This window comes from Muscardinus avellanarius (genome assembly GCF_963383645.1).
Source record: "Muscardinus avellanarius genome assembly, chromosome: 11".
NCBI classification, from domain to species: Eukaryota; Metazoa; Chordata; class Mammalia; order Rodentia; family Gliridae; genus Muscardinus; species Muscardinus avellanarius.
This window is the reverse complement of record NC_137797.1, coordinates 21,872,215-21,898,619: the sequence shown is the minus strand read 5'-3', so window position 1 is coordinate 21,898,619 and position 26,405 is coordinate 21,872,215. Positions and strand designations below refer to the sequence as shown.

The following is a 26,405-nucleotide window of genomic DNA, read 5'->3' as shown; positions in this document are numbered from 1 at the left end:
CTCAACAACCTAAGTGAAATCCCATTTCAAAAATAAAAATCAAAAGGGTTGATAGTGTAACTCAGAGGTTAAATGCCCCTAGATGTAATCTTCAGTACCACAAAAAACCCTACTTCTTATCATCTGAATTTATTTCCCTTTTAAACTCACTTTTGCCTTTGTTCCCTTAAAAAAATTGTGCAGAGTATAAATGCCATTTCTACCATTCTTGTTCACAGCTATGTCCCTGGTGTCTGGAACAGTGGGATATGTGTTGAATGAATATGTGCACACGTAAGGGCCTGGCTTACTGCTGAAGAATGCTCCAAATCATAAATTCCATTCAAGTCTATATGTTCTAAGTTCCAACTCAACTGAAACTGTGGGGAATTTGGATATACTTTTCAATTTAGCTTCTTTTTTCTGTTACAGTCCTCTCTAATAAATAGTGACATTATCTTTGTGAAGTTGCATGCCCCTTGGGAAGTCCTCGGAAGATATGCAGAGCAAATGAATGTAAGGATGCCTTTCAGGTAGGTACAAATGCATATCCCAACTCTGCTAACTCACTAGGAACCCCACTTGCTACTCTCTGGGAACAAATGCAACTGAAACCCAGGCGGAATGCTATTCAAGGAGAAAAAAGTCCCTCCAGTGTTTAGGAAATGCAAACAATTCTTCATGGCCAGTAATGATTTCATGGCATTTTGTAACAGTTCCTGGCTAATTCAGTTCCTAGCAGGCAGATATTTTAAGGGCTTGTGATTAAAAAAAAAAAAGCATTTTCCAAGTGGTTTCAGTTTTGTTTTGTTTTGTTTGAAAGCATTTAAATTGCTTTCATGAGAAATTAATTTTTCAGTATATTTTTATCGGTGTGTTGAAGTCATACAACCTATTGAGATTTAGTGTGATAAAAACTTACATGCACACAGTACCTGGTGTGTTTCTCACTGGACCTACTACTGCCCCCTCCCCATTCATAATATTAAAATTAGTATTGATACTTCACAAACGTACATAGGAGCGTTTGAACTGTTTCCTTCACCGGGTCTCCCCCTTCCCTTCCTCCCTTCCCTCCCAGACTCCTACTGGTCTTCTACTGCTCTCTGTTCTCATTGATCTGAAGTCCTTTTGGTTTTTCAACTTCTCTCTTCTGCATATGAGAGAGAGTGTAAGACCCTTCACTTTCTGAGACTGGCTGATCTCACTTAGCATAATATTCTCCAGTTCCACTCATTTTCTGGCAAATTAGATAATTTTGTTGAAAGTGCCACTTTTGGAATCCTGTATACTGCTTTGAACAGCCACATCCTAGCCATCATGCTCCTTGCTGACTTGTCCCTTCCAGAAAAAAAGACATTAAAATCTGCCTCTAAAGAGACAAGTTCAAGAAAGTTCATGAAAATATGATGTACTTTAAAAAGTAATGTATTTTTAAATTTAAGAAGTCACACATAGTATGCAAACACAACTATCAATATTTGTTCTAAGAGGAAAACACTGTGTGGATTGCTGAGTTCAAGAGGATTATTTGCCTTTGTCTCACAGTGAATATCCTGATGTTCCATATGAATTAAATAAAAAAGTGTTCGCTGGGTGTGGTGGCACATGCTTGTAATCCCAGCATTTGGGAGACTGAGACAGGAGAATTGTGGTTTGTGGACCACCTCCGCTACTTAGTGAGGCCCTCTGCAACTTAGTGAGACCCTGTTTCAAAATAAAGAATAAAAAATAGGGCAGGGGGTGTAGCTCAGAGGAAGAATGCCCCTGGGTTCCATCCCCAGACCCACACATAAAAATGTGTTCCTCATTTGCTAGATAGAGAGAAAATGAGGTATTAAACCTAAAGTTATAAGTGCCAAGTTATATGTGTGAGGTCCATAAAGGAATCTGCTAAAGAAAATGGAAAACTGATGTGCCAAGGACAGAGTTGCAGAGACTTGAATTAAGTACTTTGTGTTTACAACTTGATAGCAACAAGTCATGTGACTAGAAGTGGGCCAACTGGTACCACTTCTACAAATACCTCTTAATGGCCTGTGGAATGTTATGGCTACAAAGAGTCAGCTACATTCATGTAGAGAGAGAAAAGAGGGATATTCAGAGACTGACAATCTCCATTCATAAGTCTCTAACGTGTTTTCTGGCCGCATCTTATTTTCTTTATTTATTGGTCTTTTATGTTCTAATGCCAAATAAGAGTAAAGGGTGGGGTACCTAGCATCTGTTTTACCCGGAGGCAAAATTCTCAAAATAGATACGTATAGTTGTGCTATTATGATTTATATTTATGTTTAAAATGTTAGAAAGGAAATCCAGCAAAAATTTTCTCTTATTCTCTCGACTCTCTATTGAGGTTCTTGAGAGGTTTTTTTTTTTTTTTTTTGCAGAGAAGCACCAAAAAAAAAAAATCAGTTTAGTTTTTATTAAAAGCTGCTCTGATATAATAATTAAGTCTAGTTATATTCCAGTGATACAGTAACTATTTGATACAGATTAATACCATGCTATGCTTAACCAGCAAAATGGGAAGAAGCCAATATGAAATATACTTATAGAAATTGAGGGCTGGGCATGGTGGTGTATGCCTGCAATTCCGGTACTTGGGAGACTGAGACAGGAGGAGGATCACAGATTCAAGGCCAGACTCAATTTAGCAAGACTCTGTTTCTAAATAAATAAATAAATAAATAAATAAATAAATAAATAAAATAGAAAGGGCTGGGGGTATAGCTCAGAAGTAGAATGCCCTAGGTTCCATCCCCATTAGAGGAAGGAGAAGGAAGGAAGGAAGGACGGACGGACGGACGGACGGACGGACAAAGAAAGAAATTGGTACCTTTCCCATTATAAATCTCACAAAACTTTTGGCTAGAATACACTTTCATGACAAAGAACCTAAGGAGACTGGAAATTTGTGCCATGTTAATGCGAAGCAAGTTTGCATAGCACCTGCACAGATTTCACATCTGAGAGGCCGGGCTGCATCTCAGAAAGCATTCTGCATGCCCATTACCTAGCAGAAAAGTGCTGCCTTCAAGCATCACTAATACCTTTTTTTATGCAGCATTAAGAGAATGTGAGCCAAGCAATAAAATGAATATGAATAATAATCTTCTTTTAGATGTAGGAATTCCTGAAGGACAACAGTTTTAGGAGAAAATACTGTTAACTGTGACACTAATTGGCTTCATTAATATTGATGTGATTTTACCTAAGCAGAGCTTCATTTGTTACAACCTGGTGCATTTGCAATGTATGCTATTATCTCTCTACACTTTCAAACACAGAACTCTAGCCTAAGGAGAAGAATTCATTTCCCAAAGAGGAATTCCCCCACCATATGTCATTTCAACAAAGTGTACAAATATTGATTTTGATGAACTTAAAATGTCCAAAAGAATCTTATCTGTATTTGTTATCTTCCATGCACTATACTTCTGAATCTCTGGTTTAATTTTCTTGGATATTTAACCCCACAGGGTTTATAAGTTAACTGAAGAATAAACTTCTTATGGGAATTGCCAATAAAATCTACTTGTGAAATACCGATAGCGCACCAATATTGATAATAGCATTATTCACTAATGTCTGTTGTTTACTTTAGGGTGCATTCATGTTGTACAGCTCTGACAAATGCATATTGTCACATATCTCCTGTGACAGCATCATATGGAATACGATATCCTACAAGTCCTGTTTCACTTATCCATTCCTTCTCTTGGCCCAAACCCCTGGCAACCACTTATCTTTCTATTGTCTCTACAGTTATTGTCACTAATATGTCAAAATTTTGTGACATATACATTTCCATTTTCAAAAACCAAGATAGCTCAGTAACAGTTCAGAATACATATAAACACCATCGGTTTCATTACTACTCTATTGACCAAAGGCTGAGATGTGGAAAGGAAACTGTATTTCTAAAAAGCATCTTGCATGCATACTCTCCACTCACTATACTCATACGTTTTCCTTTTAATATTTTAAAATGTAAACACAGCAATATAACATCCTTATTTAAGTGTGATTTTAAAATTTTTTCTAGGTTCTCTTGGTCTTACCTGTTTAATTCACCTTTAACCAGAGCCAGTGGTTTGACAGTATGTGTCAGTATGTTTATCTGTAACTGTGTGTTGATGCTGACAAGTTAGTGTTCTTCCCATACTGGCTGTGAAATCTATATTTTTATACTACCTCTACCTAAATCATGAGAAGAGAGTTTTGTGAATTTAAAGTACTACATAAATACTGCTTCCATACAATAGTGTGCAGTTAAATTATGTATGTTGTCCCATAATCCATCTTTGCATTCCCCTGGGGGGGGGAGCTGATCTCAGTTGAATCCATGCAAATACCAAATGCTGCAAATCATTGCTGGGCACACATTCTGGCTGCAAGGGGCAACTGTAAAAGATTACAGTAATGAGGAGAGGGAGCAGTCGCAAAAGAAAGTGCTTCATAAGATTCCATTACTCAAAACGCATGCCCTGGGATCCTACTACATTTCTCACTGTTAATCTCTTTTTAGTTTTTTCTTCTTCACCTCTTACAGGCTTCTATCTTCAATCTCCTTTCCTTCCTTGCTAGTTCAAACTGTAACTGACGATGGGTTTTCTTCTCGACTGGCTTCATTTTTGCTGTTCTTCCAGGAGAAAAATCTATTACCTGCCCCGCCGATACAAGTTCATGAGCAGGTTAGTAGCATGTTTTGTCATGATGAGTGTTTTTTTTTTTTTTTTGTCTGCTGGCCTGTGCACTCCAATGATGACAAGGACCTACAAGCCCAGGAAGATGTCACATGGGAAAACAACTGCCATGCATATTCCCCAAATAGCCGCTTCACATTAGCCTGAAGGAAAAAAAAAAACACAAAAACCCAAGATGAAAATGTCCTCTCAGAGCCTTCCCTGAGCTCCTTCACATTTGGGAGAGTGCAATCCATCTGCAGGTGTGTTGAGGCTGTTAGATAAATTACCCCAAATTCCAGCTGTTCTGAGCATAGTTGGCCTGGAAGCTATTTTTATTCCACACACATTTTCTCCTTCCACTCTCTGTAATTTGAAAGCTTCAAGTGCAGCTAGTCATCTTCTCAGAAAGCTGGTGACTACTTGCCTTCACCACAGGTGAGGTCCTTCTGCCTTAGTAACAGTGTTAATAAAATATGCAGTTGTGTGACCTTAATCAGGAGCTCTTTAAATGCTCTTTATTAAAAAAAACAAAAAATCCTACTGGATGAAGATTACATTTATTATATTTCACACCCCTCCAAAGCTTGTTTTTCCTTGTCGTTTTTTGAGAAACCATGGAGATGGTGAGCACACTGATGATATGCGATATCTGGATTCTGTTGTGATCATTAGAGAATTTAACTTCAAACTTCTCTCCACCCTGAGCTGTGTCGGGGATTAAACTGGGGATCCATTGAATCTCTCTGGAAGCCCTCTGGTTAGCTCAGTTCGATGATGTTTAGGCTTCAGATTTATTCGTTTTATGTGCCTTATAAAAATGTAAGTAAAAGAGAAATTATGTATTTTGGTGGATTTTCTCAAGTATGCATGCACTCGACAAAGGATGGTGTGAGAATCGGCAGCCAAAGAAACTCAGATGTGGTTTCTTATAATTTCCTGTGCAACAATCTTAGTAGTGATTCCTCTTTCATTAGGCAGTAAGTGTGGCATTCACCATGGTTTGGTTGAGTTCTTAGTCACACAACTCTATAAAAGCCTAATGTAATGCTTTAGCAGATGTCAGTAGTTCTCAAACTTTATCCAGCATCAGAATCACTTGTAGAGCTATTATGATTTCTAGACCTCAGCCCCAGTGTTTCTGGCTCAGTATGTCAGCAATGGGGTCAGAGAACCTTCATTTCTAACATGTTCTGAGCTGAGACTACTGATGCAGGTTCTAGGGAACATGGTTTGAAAACCACTGATCTATTTGGCAGGTCAATCTATCCCTTCACATCAAATTAAGGATTTTACTGGTTATCGATGGAGGGATTCAAAACCCAAATCCAGTAGCACATGAAGGAAACACAAGGAGAAGAGAAGTTCCTCCCCACTTTGATGTCACAGTGAAAATATCAAGTCTGTACATGATGTTGTTTCAATCTGAAGAATGAAATACATTTCAGATTCTAAGTGGAGGATGGGCCTTACCCTTGTCCAAATGTGCCATGTAGCCCTCATTCAGTAATTCAACATGTTTGGGACAAGTCATGTCCTTTGAGATTCTAAAACCTACACTGGCAATGGATAACTTTGGGCAAATACGTCACATCTCTGAGTAGAGCCTAAGTTTCTACACTTATAAAATGAAGATACATCTATCCTATGGGGTTGATGTGAGATCTAATGCCTCATACCTAGTAGATGTCCATAAATGGCATCTATTACGTGATTATTTTATGGGATATTTATGAGAATGACCTTGCATCTGTGCAGACCTCCTATTGCTTTCTGCTTCTGAACTTTTAGCCATCTCCCGTTTCTCCTTTTCTTCTGTCCTCTAGTGATTAGTATTCTAACTCTCTGGCAAGTTTTGATTTTACTTGTCATCTAGTCATTTATATTCCATATAGTCTCCATTTCTATTCCCAGCACAGTCTTTGACTCCACTATTTACAGCCATGCAATTTAAACCTCCAAGTCATTCTGGATGTTTCATTCCTTTATCTAATCAACCTCTCAAGTTCTGCAGATGCTATCCCATGAAAGCTTCTAGAATCTATTCATTACTCTTCATTCCCGCTGCCTTTGCCTTAACCAAACTCACTCTTGCCTATTTTACATCGATTTATCTTCCTGGTTCAGTTCTGATTCCCTTCCTAACTCTCCTCTACTCATGTTCCCAAGTAGCAAATCTGGTCACATCATGCGGTGGCTACCCCACAGTGATCAGAATAAAGTGGAAAGCTTCAACTGAGACAAGTCTTGATAAACTACCTTCACACATCTCTCCCCTCCCACCACTCTTTGCTGGGTCTCTATTGAACTACTCAAGGTTCCCAAACGCATTACACTCACTTGGATGTATATATCCTTGTATACAGTGGTCCTTCTAGATGGTTTGTTCTTAACTTGTCCAACAAAGTAACATCTACTCAGCCCTCAAAACTCATCCAAGTTGTTGGGATTTGGGGCCAGGTTAAATGATGCCCATTTCTGATCTCCCATTGATATCCCAGGGTTACATCACCCTGTGCTGTAATATATAATGTGGATGTCCATCTCTTCACCTAGATGATATTTGAAGGCAAGGATATAACATTTACTTCTATGTTTTCTGTAGCTAGTACATTGGCAAATGAGCAGATGAATCTCTATACACATGCATTAGGATTAGAGTGAGAAGCAAGGAAGTCACAAAGAAAAGAAGCATAGAACCAGGTCTTCCTAAAGTGTCAGACACAGACTTGGAATAAGAGATTGAAAAGAAAGATGATAAAAGGAAACATAGGTCCAGCCAGGCATGGTGGCACACACATGTAATCCTAGGATTTGGGAGGCTGAGACAGGCGGGTCATGGTTCTCAGACAGCCTCAGCTACTACTCGGTGAGGCTCTTTGCAACTCAGCGAGACCCTGTTTCAAAATAAAGAATAAAAAATAGGACTGGTGTTGTATCTTGGAGCTAGAATGCCCTGGGTTCCATCCCCAGTACTGAAAAAAAAAAAAAAAAAGAATCCAAGGTCCAATGGGAGAGATTATCATTTCCAATCACTCATCTGATATGTAAGCTTCTGCCTAGGAAATGCCTGACCATCCCTAGAGACAGGGACTTCCCTAGCCTCTGGTCAGATCTGAAAGAAAATTCTTTTTAAAAAGAAGTCGTAATCTTTTCTTTAGCCTCACTCTTTGATCATAGTTCTGCTCCTTGGTTATAAGAAAATTACAGACAAAAAGACAAAGTATGTGAGAGTGATTGTGAAATTATTAACAAAAGAATTTAGTACTCAATAGTTATTTAGGAATTGAGAGTTAGTGAGCCGGGCGTGGTGCCGCACGCTTGTAATCCTCGTGCTTGGGAGGCTGAGACAGGAGGATCACGCAGGTTCTAAGCCAGCCTCCGCTACTTAGTGAGGCTCTCAGCAACTTAGTGAGACCCTGTTTCCAAATAAAATATAAAATAGGTCTGGGAGTATAGCCTGGAGGTAGAAAGCCTCTGGATTCCACCCCAAGTGCCACCAAAAAAAAAAAAAAAAAAAGAAAGAAAGAGAAAAAGAAAAGAAATTGAGAGTTAGTGAGAAAGAGTTTTCTACATCTAAGGGATTAGGAAATTATTATCCAAGGTAAGAGAATGAAAATCCAGCAAAAATGTAGGTGTGGTGAGAAAGATGTTGATTTTTTCTGTTAGTAATTTTGCATTGTAACTCACAGTAGGCCTCTGGAGTGTTGGTATCCTTTGGAGGTCTTTGGAACTTGTGGCAATGTAGTTACAGTAAAGGCAATCCAACTTGGAAGTCAACAATTCAGAAATCATGACCTTAGCCAGGGGAGGGGATGGAATTTTCCAGAAAAGGAGATAAAGAGTTAAGAGGGCCAGTGGCAATTCTTTGGAAAATCTGTGTTGAGAGGACAAGAGCAAACCTTTAGAAAGAGGACAGTATTTGAGCAATATTTGGGGTAGAAAGAAAAGTGTGAGCAGTGTTATAGGCTCTAGGAATGAGTTTCCATGAGGAGGTATATTTTCCAGCTTCTGGAACAATAAGAGATAAGAATCTTTGGTTCTTTAGAAGTTGTCAGTAATCTCCATAGTTAGCAGTCTTCGTGGAAGTGGCTCTTAAATGTGCATCCGATCATTGGAGAGATTTAAAACATTTTACTGGGGCCACCTCCAGGACTTCTGGTTCAATGGATTTAGCATGTAGATTGATAATTGCATTGTTATTAAGATTCCAAGTGATGCTGATGCTTGATGTTACATCTCTCCACGTTTTGAAAACCATGGCTATAGAGCAGAAGGCACTAGAAACCTAATTATAGCTGGTAGAGGAAGGATGAGGTCTTGATGAATCAGAGGCAGTGAGAGTTTATTACAACTTGGATAAGTTTTATGGTAGAAGAAAAAGAAAGAGGTGATGGGTTTTGGAATAGGAGTCAAGAGGAGGGAAGTAGAGGAGACTGTGAGCACATGGCCAATTATCCTTCATGTGGACAGAGATATTTGAGTCAAAATTGGAATTTTTTTTGTTTCTAGAGCTGGAAGAACAGCTTTATGAACACTGAACTATAGCCTTAAAAAACTCATGCACATTCAAGTGCATAAATCACAATTATGGAAGAATTTAGGCAACAGTAGGCACTGGAAGACTGTGCCAAAATAAATGAAAAAGAAATTCCAAATTTGGTGATATGACACATTGATTAAGAACGACCTTACTAAAATGGCTTCATGGATTACTGTGTAGCATTAAGTTTTGGACACCACTGCAGCAAAGTGACTTTCTGGATCCCAATGTCTAGCATAAATTTTAATTTGTAGTTTTGTTCTTATTTTAATTCTATGTTTCAAGTCAAAGGGCATATCTAGGACTTGTGATCTTGGTAGTATCTCATTAATGAAACACTTGGTTTCTAATATTCTGAATTTCTCCTGCCATGCTGAACATAGACATTTAATTGGGCTTTCAGTTTCATCTATGTAAATTATAACTAATTTTATTATTTCATAAAAGCATTCTCTAAACAAACCTATATACTATAACGATAAATTGATTAAAAATTCTGAAGTTTTTTAGCAGGCAGAGAAATAAAGCATCTTTTCACAAATGCTTCACAACACATCTTAGTTTCAAAAAGTCATCTGACTCCCATAAAGCACACTCATGTAGTTCAAACTTGTATTTTTGGAATAAATTCTCTTTTGCCCATAAATTTGGTCTATTACGTGATGCTTTGATTCTTATCTTTGGGTAGACTTATAGGTGTTTAAATTACCTACACAATAAAGAAAGGAAATTTGTCTTTCTTTTTTTTTGCTGTCACAAAATAGTGCAAATATAGTTTACAGATGATATGACTACTAAGTAATAAGCCTGATTATTGTAGCTAATTCATAGCTTACATCTCATCACTACATATTCCTTTCCCCTCCACCATACCTTACGCATTCTGTCTGAATTTATCTTTTTTGATGCTTAACAGAGTGAATGAATGCTGGACTCTATTGCTTTATATTTTCAGTGCACCACAATCATATCAAATGAGCTTATAAGTAAAATTGCAACATGGCTTGTATTTTTCCATCCTCATTTTTAAAAATTTATATATGTAAATGTTCCAAAGCCTTTGGACTCTTCTATAAAGTATTTAGGCTATGTCCCAAATAGTAGTCCTATGACCGAAAAGAATCACATTAACTTCCAATGATCCCTAATTCTATCCAGGGAGAATCTTTAAATATAGGGGACTTGGCATTGAGAAAAGGAAAAAGAAATCCAAGCCTCCTGTTGTCTGGTATCAGTCCGGGAGAGCTTCCCTTACTGCAGTGTACGGCTGTGTGATATTTCTATTAAAAAAAAGAACAACAAAGCTCATCTGTAGGTTCCCTCTAGGCATATCACGTCTGAAAATGTAATCTGTCAAAAATAATATATATAATATTCTTGTCTGGAGGAGAGCAGGTGTCTCTAAAGTAAGCCTATGTCATTTTAATTCAATCTGATCAAATTGTTATTAGTGTAGACTCTCCCTGGGTTTTTAGATGCTCAAGGGAAAAGACCCTTTTCTTCTTCCTCCTCAGGATATGACCACAGCATTTGAGTTGACTCTGTACATGGGTGATTTATCAAACCTACTTATAGAACAGCATATTGGGAATGAGGTCTTTTGTATGCAACCTTTGCTTTGACCAGCACCTTCACATGCCAGGAAGGTAGGACTATTTATTTTACAGCTGAGGGCAGCGAGGGCCAGAGGGGCAAAGCAGAACCTTCCAAAGGCGTACCTTGGGAAGCTGTGCGGAGGAAGTACTCCTGTTCCTTGAGCTGTACTACCAGCTCTTTCCAGATGCTTTCCCTGGAGCCTCACCTGCCATGAACTAGCATTTTCAGTGGAACCCAAACTTATTACCACCGGAACAAGATTCTATAAAAGTAGCTCTCCTTGTAGTCCAGATATTAGCTTGAAAAGTCAAGGCCAGAAGCGACCAATAGATGATCCACCTTTTTATTGATTTGCCCGTGTAGTCCCTAAAAGAACTTTTGCTCAGTAAATAGCAGAAGTAACAAAATGGCAAGGTATCCACCCCAAATCAATGCTAAATCATTAAGCCAATGTTTTCTCTTTTTTTTCCCCTGCCCAGGGAGTCTTTATGGAGTAAACTCCACTCTTGTACAGAAAAGACAGGTGGGAATATTTCTGTCTAGTTCATTTCCGAACTTTAACATATCACAGTAACTTTTCAGAACTGCCTATTTAGGGATGTTTATTAGGTGTGACATGAGACTGATGCTCTCAAAGTACAAGGGATAGTCATTGCTTTTGGATTTCTAGTGGAAAGAGAGCTCTCTACACAAAAGTTCCCTGTCATTGTCATCACCATTTCTTCATTCCCGTTTGAAACCGCTTTATACAGTGAGCCCTTTATACAGTGGAGGCACTGTATGAGCACTTGTTATTCATTATCCTTTTTAATCCTCATACTGCCTTATGCGACAGGAACTGTCATCTCAAAGAGGTTTAGTCACTTGCCCAGCATCTCACTCTTAATTAGAAAAGCCATGCAATGAAGCTATGATGAAGGGTATTCTCAACAATGTCTGAATGTGGCACTGTTTAAATGTGTTTGTGAAGAGCAGCCCAGGAAAGCACTCACACATCATGGCCCTGCCACAGAGACATAGATTCTTGTTCTTGGGTCACCTGCCTGGTAGGTGGGGACCATAACATGTGGAATGGCAGACTTGGGACCTTAGAGGCCTGGCTCATCATGGCTAGCCCTTTAAGAGAAGATGAGACCAAGACTTTCAAGAGATGTTCACTGCCCTATTGCTGTCAGAACACATCACCACAAACTCAGCCTCACAGAAAAGTACTAATTTATTATAGTAATTCTGTAAGTCAGAAGTCTCGGGGAGAGGCTTAAATGATTTTTCTGCTCAAAGTTTCTCAAGATACATCAGAGTATTGGTCAATCTGGGCTCTTGTTTTGGAAACTCTGGAAGAGAATCTGCTTCTAGGATCATTCAGGTTGGTGACACAATTCCAGTTCACACAATTATAAGACTCAGGTCTCCATTTCTGTATTGGCTGTTGATGGAAAGTCGTTCTAGAGAATTTCTTATTCCCTGGCTCTGATCCCTTCTCCTCAAACACAGCCATTGCTGATCAAGTCCTCCTCATACTTTGACTTTCTCTGAACTCCCCTTTCGCTGTATCTCTCCTGCATCTAACCAGAGAATGTTCTCTGTGATGGAAGAATTTATGCTGCTCACTTAGGCCCATCTGAGTAATCTAAGATGCTCTTCTTTCTTCGGGTCTGCAATGATGTTTACATCTTCAAAGTCCTTTGTGCTTTGTAACCAAACATATGTACAAGTTCTGAGGATTAGAGCCTGGGTATCTTTGGGAGTTGATCCTGCCAACCCAAAGAAATCACAAGCTGTTGACCATGTTTGAGTGTTCCCGTTGTTGTGAAAAAGCCCAGAGCATGGATAGCAGGCATGAGAGGACCCAGATGGCCACCGCTTCTTTCTCCTGCAGCTGCTCAGGCTCCCCAGTGAAGGCAGTCCACCCCAGCAGCCCCCAAGCCCAACCACCATCTCAGGGGAGTTTTATTGTGAAGATGTTCTTTCGAATGCCTTTCTTCCACTGTAGTGTTTTCTAAAATCCAGGTCCTCCCCCCTCCCCCACCACTTTCACGTTAGTCCTCTGTGGTCCTTGAGAATTTATTAGCCATGTTCGCTATCTGCTTGGCAGCTTCTCCAAAGTATTTCATGCACACCGTATTTTGTGAGCCTCCTAAGCACCCTGGGGGTCTGTAAGATGATCATGATAATGATGACTATTATTGCCATTAATTTATAGCCCTGGAAAATAAGGCTCAGAAAGGTGAGTGACACCGCCGATAAGCAACAGAACTAGGTTTCAGGCACCCGGCGACTGAGCCCAGCCTCCTTCTACCATGCCAAGGCCTCCCCTTGTCCCCATCTCACTTTTGTTTACCCCTCATGTTTCACTTCACCATCTTCATTAGCCTGTTCTTCCCCCTTCCCCATCTCCACATTTTATTTAAATCGTGGTGCCACAGCTGGCTGCTGAGAACTGCCATTTCATTCCCATACAGTATTTATGCTTGAGGTTTCTTTTTTTCACAGCTTTGTTTTATCCACACTGAGCACTGTACCCAGCTGGATTGAATTCATAGTCATTGCACGCAGAGCCCAGATTCTGCAAAATGTAATCCGATTAGTGCTGCAAACTGGAGATGTGTGGGAGGTAAAAGCTCTATTATAGAAAACCTTTGGGCCAATGTCCTCTTTCTTGAATGAGTTTTAAGGAAATCAGATGATAAAAAGAAAAAAAAAAGCCAAGAGCCACAGGGATGGCCACAAGCTTAGCATAGGATGTCTAATTTATGAGTCCACTTAAGGACTAAATCATTGAACTTGGGCAGTAGAGGCTGGTGAAGCACAGTTAACTTTGAATTGAAAAGCAAAATGAAGTGCTAAGAGGCAAGCTGGGTACTCAAATTCTTATTTGGGAAAAAAGGGAAAAAACTAATAATAACCAACACTTACCATACACCAGATGCTGTTCTGAAGATTATGTTTGTATGTATGTATATGTATGTATATGGCAATTAGTTCATTATCACAACCCTGTGAACTCTGTGTCATCATCATGCCCATTGCACATATGAGGAGGCATGGCAGTTAGGTTATTTGCCCAAAGTTGCATTGCTAATATTTACAGAGCCAGAATGTGAAACTAGGGCACTCCATCCCAGAGTCCATGTATTCCGTCAGTGTTGTGCTATTTCTCTGAAGTCATCTTCTCACTATGTTGAAATTACCTTTAAAGAGATGGGAGGGGTGGTAGCCCAAGAAGAGAAAGGATGAAGGAGATGGGAACTTTTTCCCTTTCAATATATCAATCTAATATATCTAATATATGTATATATATTATATATATAATATATATACATATATATGTGTATATATATACACACACAGATATTTATCTTTTTCTGGCTGCCTAACTATGGTTAGAATCTTTACTTCTCTGTATATGTGTAAGAGAAAAGAGAAGAGAGAAAGAGTTCTCTTTGGGGCCTAGGGCATCTGTGAGATTCTTTCCAGTTGGGTCATTGAGGAGTTTTGAGAAAGTACAAGCACCTCCAGGCAGAGTTGGGGTCATGACAAAGTAGGAATAATGCTGAGGATAAAGAGGTACTAAAAGAGGAACTTATCATTATTCTTCTGTGTTAGCTTTACTGGGATAAGGGATGCCCAGATACCTGACAAATATTTTAGATGTGTCTGTATGTTTCCAGAGGGCTCAGCATCTGAATCTGTAGCCTGGGTAAAGAAGTTTTGGCATCATTAGATCCATTGAGAACCAGGATAGAACCAAAAGATTGAGGGAGGAAAACTTGCTGTCTACTAGAGCTGGTACATCCATCTTCTCCTGCCCTAGATCCCAACACTCCTGGCTCTCTGGCCTTCAGACTCAGGTGGAGATTTATAGCACTGGCTCACAAGATTATGGAGGCCAAGAAATCCTATGGCCTGCAGTTTGCCAGCAGGTGGCCTAAAAATACCATGGTATAATCCCCAGTCCAAATCTGAGGGCTCTCTGTGCAGCAGTGTTGGAGGTCAGGACAAGATGCATCCTTGGCTTTTCGGTTCTATTCAGACTCCCAACCTATTGGAAGATGCCCATTTACGTGGGTAATGGCCAACTTCTTTACTCAGTCTACCAATTCAAATGCGTATTTCTTCTGGAGACATGCTCATAGGCTCACCTAGGGCAATGTTTTGCCAGCTATGTAGGCATTACTTAACCCAATCAAGTTGATGTAATATTAACCAACATAACTGGGCATGGAAGTACATTCCTATAATTCCAGGACTTGGGAGGCTGATATAAGAGGATTGTAGGTTTGAGGATAATATAATGAGACTTTTAGCAACCTATTGAGATCCTGTTTCAAGCCAAAAAATAAAAAGAGCTGGGAGTCTATCTCAGAGGTAGAATGTGTTTGATCCCTAGTAACATACATACAATATATTCATACACACACACACACACACACACACACACACACACACACTTAGCCAACATATTCACTGAAAATGATAATTACCATGTAAATATTCTAATTGGAAAAAAGCATGACTGAATGCTATGTGTTTTCAGTCATGCTTTTTCCAATTAGAATATTTATTAGAATATTATAGAATATTCATTTAGAATATTATTAGAAGACATTTAGATATTTTCTCTAGAGGATTTTTCTTCTCTACCCATTAAATGTGACCCACATTATCATCTATACAGTGCTCCAAATCTGAATTCAAAAATCTGTGGTTTTAGTCCTGGTGTTATTCACTGGCTGAGTAGTTTGGCCTGGATAATCACCCTGAGGGATTGCTTTTGCAATGTGTAAAATGAGAATAGTACCTGTTCAGTCTATCTCACACAGTAGCTGTTTGATACACACTCTTGGGGAGAAAAAAAATCAATGCTTCTGCTCCCTGAGTTAGTACAGTCATTTCAAAGTCTGAAATCCTTTATGTTCCTTCTAGTGGTTTGCTGTGAACAGTGATTGGGGACTGACCCCTTGGAAGGCAGAGGTGCTCAGCAGTAAAAGTCAGTAGGATGGACAGACCAGGGACACAGCAAGCGAGGAAAAGGTGGCTTCAGAGCCACACCTTGGACACTGTTGTTTCCTTGGCATCACTGTGTTGACTGGCCAGAGTGACACCTGTGTGATGCGACCCCCCAGGACCATGAGAGCCAGCTTGAAAGGGAGCTTTGAAAGCTAAAGAGCCCTCTGTCTGCTGAGGGGCTGTGCAGGGAAGGTGTAAGAGCTGGGAAGCCAACCTCAGTGCCAGCTCAGTGCACACGCTCAGTCCACTGGCGTGGGCTGTCAGCCCCTCCCAATAGAAAGCTCGTGACAGTGAAAGCTATTCTCTGACATTAGAGGTTTTCCAAAGGCAAAATGAGTTTATAGCACCTGCAGAATATAAGTAGTTAAGGATTCTCTGCCTCTTTACTTCAGAGGTCATTAGCTTCCATCCCAGGACCTTCTAGCCTTGTTGGGACTACTTGGCCATGCACTGGCATCCGGATATACACAGAACACACAGCTGCTGTTTCCCATGTGATACAGTGGGGGCTGCTTGGCAACATGGAGAGGGTTCAGGCCCTCTTCTTTCCATCTCTGAAGTGGGGCTGCCGTGCGTGCGGCGAGAGTGGCTGGTGTGTGTGGTGTCATTGTGGTAGCTCTGTGGGGACCTCCCTCCTGTGATCCAGGCTGATGTTGACATGCTGTACCCTTTGGTCTTGCCTTCCATGTACCACAGGATCGATAAACAAATAAGCAGGTTTCGGAGATGGTTACCTAGAAAGCCAATGAGGTTGGACAAGGAGACACTGCCAGACCTGGAGGAGAACGACTGCTACACTGCCCCTTTCAGCCAGCAAAGGATCCATCAGTGAGTGTTCTGGTAAAGCCCCCATCTTCCTAAGGACCTGCAGCTGTGAAAGGGCCTGCCCCTGGAGAAGGAGCAGCAGGGTGCCCTTTGCCCCTAAGTTTCCTGTTTATACTCTTTATATATTAGTCGGGGGAACAATTATTTCTACATCTCAGTAGCTTAGAATGATACAGTGCTTCTTCAGAGTTGTGTTGGGCAAATTAATGATCTTCTCTATGGTGAATCAGAGACCCAGGCTCCTTGTGTCATAGGACTCTGCCAATTCCCATGCTCAGAGTCTCCTACAGATGCCTGTCTCTAGCCAGCAGATGGGGGAAGTGGTCCATACCCTTCTCTGTTGAAGATGTTTGTTTGTTTGCTTTGCTGTTTTGTTTCTATCTCAGTCTGCTTCTCAGTTTGCCTTCCTTCAGCAAACCACCAAGTTGTCCCTGGAAAAGCCATATCACCTACCAGCGTATGTGCTAACACATCTATCAGACCATCTCAGAGCAGGAATTTGTCACTTTTTTTTTTTTTTTTTTTTTGGTGTGATACTAGGGATGAAACCCAGGGGTATTCTACCTCGGAGATATGCCCCCAGCCCTATTTTTTATCTTTATTTTTTAAGCAGGGTCTCACTGAGTTGCAGAGAGCCTCACTAAATAGCCAAGGCTATCCTCAAACTGCATCCTCCTGTCTCAGCCTCCCAAATGCTGGGATTACAAGCATGTGCCACCACACCAGGCTAAGTTGTCACTTTTGACATGTGGGTAGGAAAAAAAACCTAAATAAATGAACCTGTGAAAAATTGCAAAAGTGTTAAGAATTTTCTCTGCTGCTTTCAAGATGACAAGAAATGGTCACTAGAAGGCAGGGTCAGTAGTGGGAGAGAAAATCATGCCAAGGACTATAAACAACCTGGGAGAAGCAGCTTCCCACAGGGATATAAATCAGGTCAGCCCAGGCTAACACTCTGCCATACTCAGGAATCTGTGGCCTTCCCTGCCAGCTGTGGTGGCAACCTTGTCAAAATTGCCTACCTGAGAGGAAGAAAGGAGTGACAAATTTCTTTTTAAAATAGGTCACCATTTTTTTTTTAGAAAAAATATAATAAACCAGATGGCAGTTGTCAAGAAGGTGCAAAAAGAGCAAGGTGGGGGTCATGTTTCAGGAACAGAAAATCAATTAAAGTCGGGGAAACTCCAGAGGGCAGAGGCAGGAAGAAAAATGAAAGAAGGAATATTCTGTGTCAAAATGCCTAATGCCGGCCGGGCGTGGTGGTGCACACTTGTAATCCCCGCGCTTGGGAGGCAGAGACAGGAGGATCGTGCAGGTTCGAAGCCAGTTGCGCGCGCTGGCTTAGGAGACCCTGTTTCCAAATAAAAATGTAAAAATAGGTCTGGGAGTGTAGCCCGGAGGTAGAAGGGCTTCCAGGAACCCCAGTACCACCAAAAAAAAAAAAAAAAAAAAAAAAAAAAAAAAAAAAAAACAAGCCTAATGCCCAGGAAACCAATCCAGTGCAAAGGAAGCAACTCAAAAAACCTCTAAAACAGCCTTAAGTTGGATCTCCATTGGTCAGATGGATGCCAACCCAGCCATATTATGTGAATGCTTAAAACATGAAACTTACAGCCCTAGTTAAAATCTCCATGAATAATAGGAAATGAGAGGCGCTTAATGTCAATGTGGAGATCAAGGCCTGTGGGTGTTTTCTTAAAAGAAAAAGAAAGATGAAATCTGGCATGTCCCAATTCTTAGTTCAAATCCTTGCTGTGTCCATGGTGTTCATCTTGGAAGATTTCTAGACGAGTAATTGTGTTAAAAATCCTTCGGGAGTAGTCAGTTTTACACATAGATTTTCCCTTTTCTTCACACCTGCATGAGCAAGTGCCTAGCACAGTGCAGAAGGAGCTCAAAATTGTGAGATATTGGATAGGTAGATAAAATGATAGTTGTGGGATGCTTGGTTAGATGCATAGGTGAATGGGTGAATGGACAGATGGATGAACAGATGAATGAGTGGATGGATACATGTGTACGGGAATCAATGAAGTCTAAGTTCCACTAGGTCTTTTTTTGTGTGTGGTACTGAGGCATGCTACCTCCAAGCTACACCCCCTGCCCTATTTTTTATTCTTTATTTTATTTTATTTTATTTTTGCGGGTCTGGAACCCAGGGGCATTTGACCACTGAGCTATACCCCCTGCCCTATTTTGTATTCTTTATTTTGAAACCAGGTCTCACTAAGTTGCAGAGGGCCTCACTAAGTAGCTGAGGCTGTCCGTGAATCATAATCCTCAGGTCTCCACCTCCTGAATGCTGGGATTACAAGCATGTGCCACCATGCCCGGCTTAGGTCTTGTTTTATTTCTAAGAATAGAGCAAAATGGAAGAGAGAAATCTTTCACCCCTCCTTTTTATGCTGCTTATGTCCCTGACGTTCTTGCTTTAGAACAACACTTCTCAGCATGATTTTCAAAGTTAGAAGTACCTGGAAAACCATTTGGATTTCTAGAGATTAAAACCGAGAATCATATTCTACAAGTAATTCAAAATATGTAACAAATGGGAGTTGAAAGCAGGCCAACTAGGGATGTTGAGCCATTTCTCTTTTGTATTCTAGAGGCACATTCTTTTTTACAGTGTTTGGGTATTGATTCACTGACTAATTGATTTGTTCAACAGTCATTAATTTGGTGTCTACTTCTTACCAGGCATAGCCTTTTCTCTTTGTAGCCTCCATATGTGAATATGTGAATATGGAGGCTATAAAGAGAAAAATACATAGTCTGAACTGAACCCTAGTGATGAAAACTATTTTAAACAATTTTAAAGAGTATGATGGGTGGGAATTAAAAGCCGGAGTACTTGATGTTCCAGATTTGGGAGGAGGTTGGTAAGTGATGGTAAGTGATCACAAAAAAGAAAATACTGGATATGGATCTAACAGAATAAGACTTTCCAGGAATATAAGTGGAAGAATATTCTAAGATGAGAAAGCAATTTATAAGAGAACAAGGGATAAAACCAAATGGAGTATTTGAGTTTCCACCAACTAGCTTCCCATGAATAGGAGTATAGGGTGTGCAGTGGCCCTAGCATTAACATTTGAGAAGGAAATCCATAGGTGGAAAATGAGCTTTAATGACAGGAAAACCGAGGAGAGACAAGCAGAGGGACAGCTGGAATCAACACATCTAAGGCCTAAGAACCTAAGAATTCCATGGGACCAAAAGAATAGAGTTCTATCATCCAAATGAAAGATGGAAAAAAAAATCAAATAAAAGTCTAGAACACTATGGGTGGTAGGAATTTCTTTCTATTTGAAATTTTTCATGCTGCATCCCTTTGGTTGCATGTAAAATTAAAAGTAAGACTTGAATGTTGGCTGTCAAGTTGGGGACAGTTGTTGGAATAATCAGGAAAAAAATTTCCCAAGGATGCTTTGAGGATCGTTATTAATGGGTTTAATTTAGTCAGAAGTAGTTGCCTCATGAGCTCTGGGAGTTGTGACATGATATCCCAGCTTTGCAAATGCTGTCTGGGCTCTCGTGTGACTTCTTGGATTTGCAGAGTGGTATTGTGTTTATCCTGGAGTAAAATGAACGATAGAAATTTGTATGTATAGGCCGGGTGTGGTGGCACATGCTTGTAATCCCCGCGCTTGGGAGATGGAGACAGGAGGATCACGCAGGTTCGAAGCCAGGTGCACTGGCTTAGGAGACCCTGTTTCCAAAAATAAAATAGGTCTGGGAGTGTAGCCTGGAGGTAGAAGGGCTTCCAGGAACCCCAGTACCACCAAAAAAAAAAAATTGTGTGTATATGTGTTGGGGTGGGGGATGAATGCAGTAAGAACAAGAGAACTGAAAGTTCAATAAATAATTGTCAAAATAGAAAAGTATTTAAAAATGACTTGGCTTTCAGGATACAACCCAGACTCCTAAGATGCCCCCTATACCTCGTGATTCCATCCCTCTGCTGTGAACTTTGGCCATACTGAGCTCTTTGACCTCCTTAACTCACCACAGAGGCTCCTCTTCCTCTCACACTTGCTCTTCCTTCTACCTGGAATAACCTTTCCCTTCAGCTCCCTTTCTATCAGGATCCATCACAGATATTTCTTGCAGAAAGCTTTCCAAGATTATTATTTCCAATCTCCACCCCCAATTCTTGGTGATATACACTATTTTATGTCTTGGTTATATTTTTCTTTTCCACAATTACCAGAATCTTGAATTTTGATTACTTTCTAGAATATAAGCTTCTTGTAAAAGCATGTCTGTCCCACCATTTTTAAATCCTCTTGTAAGAGGTGCTTAAAAAATATTTGTTAAAGGAAAAAGCAAATAGATGTGAAAATAAAAATATAAATATAGAAATGAAAATATCCTTTATGTGTGAGCAAAGAATAAGGATGATGTGGAGTTATCTGGCTATACACTCATCTCAAAGTTCAAGATGTGGTCCACCTCCATCCTGCCCTGTACCAGCACAAAGCACTAATGTTTGTTCATTTGTTGAAACTGGAGCTTGGAAACTATTCTAGGCACTTCTCTCAGTCCTACTTCCCACATCTCAGACATCTGCAAAGGTTCATGATTTTGCATCTTAAGAGTGTGTTAATTCCAGTAACGTTTCCCCAAACATTGCTACCATTATCTCACTTCTAAAACCCAGAAATTAACAGGTCTTCCTGATTCTTACTTTTGCCCACCTCCAATCCATTCTCTCCAGTGCATACAGAATGATGTTTTTAAAATGTGCATTTAGTCACGTCACTTTACTCTATTAAAAAAAACAAAAACAAAAACAAAACAAAAAACCCTCAAACATCAGAATTACTGCTGTGACTTACAAGGCCTCAACTGGCCTACCCATGTTGCTATCTCCCTTCCATCCACCTGCCATCCACCCTCCATCGTTGTGATTCATATATACATTATCTCTCTTGTCTCCTGAATGTATTCTAGGACATTTACACATGTTGTTTCCTCTCTTAGAATATTTGTCCCACTTCACCTAGTTTACTCGGTTTTTCTAGCTTTAAATTTTTTGAGGGACACACAATAATTGTACAAACTTATGAGATACAATGTGATATTTTGACTCATGAACATTGGATAATAATCAAATTGGGAGTGACTAGCATGTAAATCACCCTCAACTCGTATCTTTCCTTTATGGGAAATCTATTCAAAATTCTTCTGTTAGAACTAATTTTTTTGTATGTATGTGGTACTCGGGATGAAACCCAGGGGCATTCTACCATTGAGCTACAAACCCAGCCCTATTTTTTATTCTTTATTTCGAAACAGGGTCTCACTGAGTTGCAAAGGGCCTCGCTAAGTAGCTGAGGCTGGCTGAGAACTGTGATCCTCCTGTCTCAGCCTCCCAAATGCTGGGATTACAAGCGTGCACCACCTTGCCCGGCTTGTTAGAGCTATTTTGATATATAATATGGGTTATTGTTAACTGTATTCATCCTACTGTGACAGTACCTATTCTTCCAATCCAACTATAACAGTGTTCCTATTGACTGACATCTCCTCATTCCTTCCCCCACCCAACTCTCCTAGTTTCTGGCAACTACTATTCTACTTTCAGTTTCCATGAGATCACCAATTTTGGATTCCACATATGAGTGAAACCACGTGGCACTTGATCTTTCAGAACTCAGCTCCAGAGACCCTTCCTGGGAAGCCTCCTCCACAGTCCTTCTTTCCCTGTCAGTCCTTCCAAGGATCAGGTCTCTTACTCCATACCCTTTCAACCAAATACTTTCTACATAACATAACGTGATTAATGCCTGTTTTTACAGGTAAACTGTGTGCTCTTCGGAGTCAGTGACCGTGTCTGGTTTTGCTCACAATCATGCCTCCAACACCTAACACAATGCCTAGCGTACAACAGGTGTTCAATACTGATATAGTAAGTGAAGGGATTAAGGATAAAAGTAATGAAGGCAACACAGAACAATCTAGTTGAAAATGTTTGTACTTTGTTCAATACTGTACAAAAAATTAAAATTGAGAACCAATTAAAAAAACAAATAGCCTAGCTTTCTATTGGAATCTATATTTGTGTTTGAGAAGCAATAAAATCAAACCTATGGCAGATATTTCAATAAATGAATGATGACATTTGGTTATTTGATGTGGTATCCTCAAAGGTGGGCCAACAGGTGGGAAAACTCTATTATATATGTCAGATACTATTCTAATATCTTTGATTTAATCCTCATGACAACTTTTTAAGTCCTTTGGTATTACTATTATCATCATTTTTACAGATGAGAAAATTGAAGCCCAGAGACCTGCTATAGGTCACATGCCCAGGCTATATGACCTTGCTAACACCACGCATCAGTGGTTTAACACTATAAAGCTTTATTTATTACTCGCATTATTGTCTAATATGAGTGCCTCTGTGGGAAGGAGGTGCAGTGTCTCTTCCATGTGGTCATTCGGGTACCTAGACTTTTTCTGTCTAATAGTCTGCCATCTCCCAGATGCCTTGTGGAAAAAAGAAAAGAGAGACACATGATTCTTTAGGAAGTTTCTGTTTCTATGGGCCAGGGTGAGGTGGTATACAGCACTTTTATCCACCTTGCATGGGTCAGAGCTCAGTCATGTACTTACTCCTAACTCCAGAGGTGCTTGGAAAACCAGTCTACCTATATGCCCAGGAGGAAAAAGAAGCAGACTTGCTGAACAAGTAGGCAGTTTTAGAGAAGGTATTCAGGTTCTGATAGGGAGACTTCAGACTCTGACATATTCTATTCTACTTCAGGTTCACTCTGCTTCAGCACTGTTACATTAGAGGTTTGAGTAACTTTGTTGTAGAGAGCTATCGTATGCATTTGAGGACAATTAGTGATATCTCTGTTTTCTACTCATTAGGTGCTAATAATATCTCTTTTCCCTTAAAGCTAAAAATTAAAAATATATACAATCATTGCCAAATTTCCCCTGGTGGTGATACAAGATGGGCATAAAATCGTACCTTTCCCCACCATCTTCAAACTCACCCCTCCAATGTCTTTCATCATGTAACATCCGTCACCCAGGACACCCCACTCCTTGTAATAATTTAAATTCCACTTGAACCCGATGACTGTGATAGACAAGTCTGTATAAGCATTCATTCATTCCTTTTAGCCTCTCTGGCTGTGAATTCTGCCCTAAGTATCACTGGCCTTCATTCTTAAAATGACATTAGCAGAAACACCCTTGAGGCAATTATTTTCTAAGGTCAGTGCCCAGAAAAAGGTTTTCTGCTGCTGACAAATAGCAAAATATGGAAACATAGAAGAGAACTGTGTCACTTTTTACCTTATATATGCAATATATTTTTCCAAGAAAGAGATAAATTTTGAACTATTTTTCAGAAAAAAGTGCTTTATGCAGATAGAAAAACATCTCTCCTTCCATTTTATTTATTTCCACCATTGCCATTGCTTTTTATGAAATCACAAAAGTAAAATGACATTAAATATTGATTACATCCTAACACAAGAATCTGAAATGTATACAACCTTCTGTGTATATATATATATATATATATATATATATATATATATATATATATACATACATATGCATTGATTCACATGTTTCATGCCAGTAGTTTTTCTGGATTCTTGGCAATCAAGAATAAATAAAGAAAGAACATTGCCATCTTTTTCTTTTAGTTTACATTTTAGCTGGGAATAACAACAGTAAGTTATAAATCAATGATTGCCAACAAGGTATGACTTGGCAATGTCTGGAAACATATATAGTTATTATAGCCCAGGTGTGGAGATTGCTACTGGCCTCTAGTGGGTAAAGGCCAGGGAAGCTGCCAAATGTCTTATAAAGTGCCAGGCAACCACCACAACAAAGAACTTCCCAGGTGCACAAGTAGTAGTGATAAGGTATACATTTTTAAAATTTTAATAGAACACATATGAAAAGGTAATATATGCCATGGAACCAGAGAAAAGGATGAGTAGGTTGGAAGGAATGGATAGTCCTAGCATGAGGGTGGATCTATAGACTGATTTCTAAAGAGTTTATATTCTTCAGATTGGACCTCATATAGAAGGTACGATTGGGCAAAGACTTGCAGGAGGTCACAAGGGGAGGGAGAAAGTTCTCAGTAGAAACAGCCAGAACAAAGATCTGAATGTGTTTGAGGATGAGGAAGAAGACGCTGTGACTGAGGGCAGCAGTGATGAGCTGAAGAGATAAGAGGGAGCTCTCTTTCATGTCTCCTTGTGCATCATTGTGGGGCTTTGGCTTTTGCAGAGGAATGGTATGTTCTAACTTAACATACCACTTAAGTACCACTCTGTCTGCTCTGTTAAGAAAACAATTTAGGAACAATGGTAGAATTAAGGACTAGGTAGGAAGCAGCTGCAGCCATACAAGTGAAAGATAATGTGTTTGTATCTATTTTTCATGTTTCCATCTTTTCAAAATTTGTAATGTAAATATATGCCACATAAAGCTTAACATTGATCCATTTCTTTGCAAAATTTAATTGTGCATAAAGAATTTCAATTCATATGTCCTCTGCACATATGAAATAGACATTATACAAAGACTCTTTCAAGGGAAATCTGCACATGTAACTTTAGACACCTACCTAAATCTCCTAATATACCATGAGCTACCAGAGAGCAGGAATCACCATGTGCCTAGCCTCTAGTGGTACCTGGAAAATATTTGTAAGACTTGGCAGAACAGTAAGGGAGTAAGACAGTGTGCTGCCACTGCCAGAGGGTAGATTGAGGGCTCGATGGCATCTGAAACCCAGAATGTGACCATAGCTGGGTATTGGGGTATATGCCTGTAATATCTGTATTGGGAAGCCGAGACAGGAGAATTGTAGGTTCAAGACCAGAATCAGCAACTTAGTATGACCCTACTTCAAAAAAAAATTAGAAAGGTCTGGGGATTTAGCTAGGAGGTATAATATCCCTGGGCTCAGTCCCCAGTGCCTCCTTGAAAAATAAAATTCTAAAACACAGAACATACAGACAAAAGTGTAAAGTGCAGGTAACTCACTAGTTAATTGTGATCTCCTTATTCAACTTGAATTTTCTCTTGACCTGTTGATTTACTTTTGACCTCAGTTTTGCTAACTGATAAACTATACTATCTTTTCTGTGGAAGACGTTGTGGTCACTAAATTCCATTATCAGGAGTAATGTTTGATCTTAAGATATTTAATTCATGCAGTATACTTTTTAATTCATGTATCATGTGCCATATATAAAATTACTATAATGAAAGCTGGGCGTGGTGGTGCACGCTTGTAATCCCAGGATTCAGGAGGCTGAGACCTAGAGGATCGCGGTTCGTGAACAGCCTCAGCTACTTAGTGAGGCCCTCTGCAACTCAGTGAGACCCGGTTTCAAAATAAACAATAAAAAACAGGGCAGGGGTTGTAGCTCAGAGGTCGAATGCCCCTGGGTTCCATCCCCAGACCCGCAAAATAAATAAATAAATAAATAAATAAATAAATAAAATAATAAAATTACTATCATGAGAAGATCACATGATATGAAATTTGCTAACATACCCTTTCCCCTCTTCTATGCATAAACTAGGAATAAAAAAAATCTGAGCAATAACAAAGTTTGCAATAGCAAAATAGCATAGATCTTGGTTCCCAAGAACTCACTAATCATGGAAATCTTGGTGCTGAGGTCATGGAGGGGCAAAAAGTTACAAGAAGGTCAGTAATGAGAGATTCTCTGTGACCTCCCATTGATGCCTTTTTATCATTTGACTTT

General features: G+C 39.7%; 1 protein-coding gene across 2 annotated transcripts in view; it reads left to right on the top strand.

Annotated features, from left to right (window-relative positions):
- The window catches only part of ANO4 (anoctamin 4), a gene marked incomplete at both ends in the record, with an annotated part of 438,431 nt that overhangs the window by 293,029 nt on the left and 118,997 nt on the right, over positions 1 to 26,405 (top strand). For both annotated transcript variants that reach the window (XM_080705232.1, XM_080705233.1), the window contains 3 exons: positions 412 to 512; positions 4,632 to 4,676; positions 16,513 to 16,644. In XM_080705232.1, the coding sequence (XP_080561358.1) occupies positions 412 to 512; positions 4,632 to 4,676; positions 16,513 to 16,644 (278 nt within the window). The remainder of the gene's footprint in view (positions 1 to 411; positions 513 to 4,631; positions 4,677 to 16,512; positions 16,645 to 26,405) is intronic.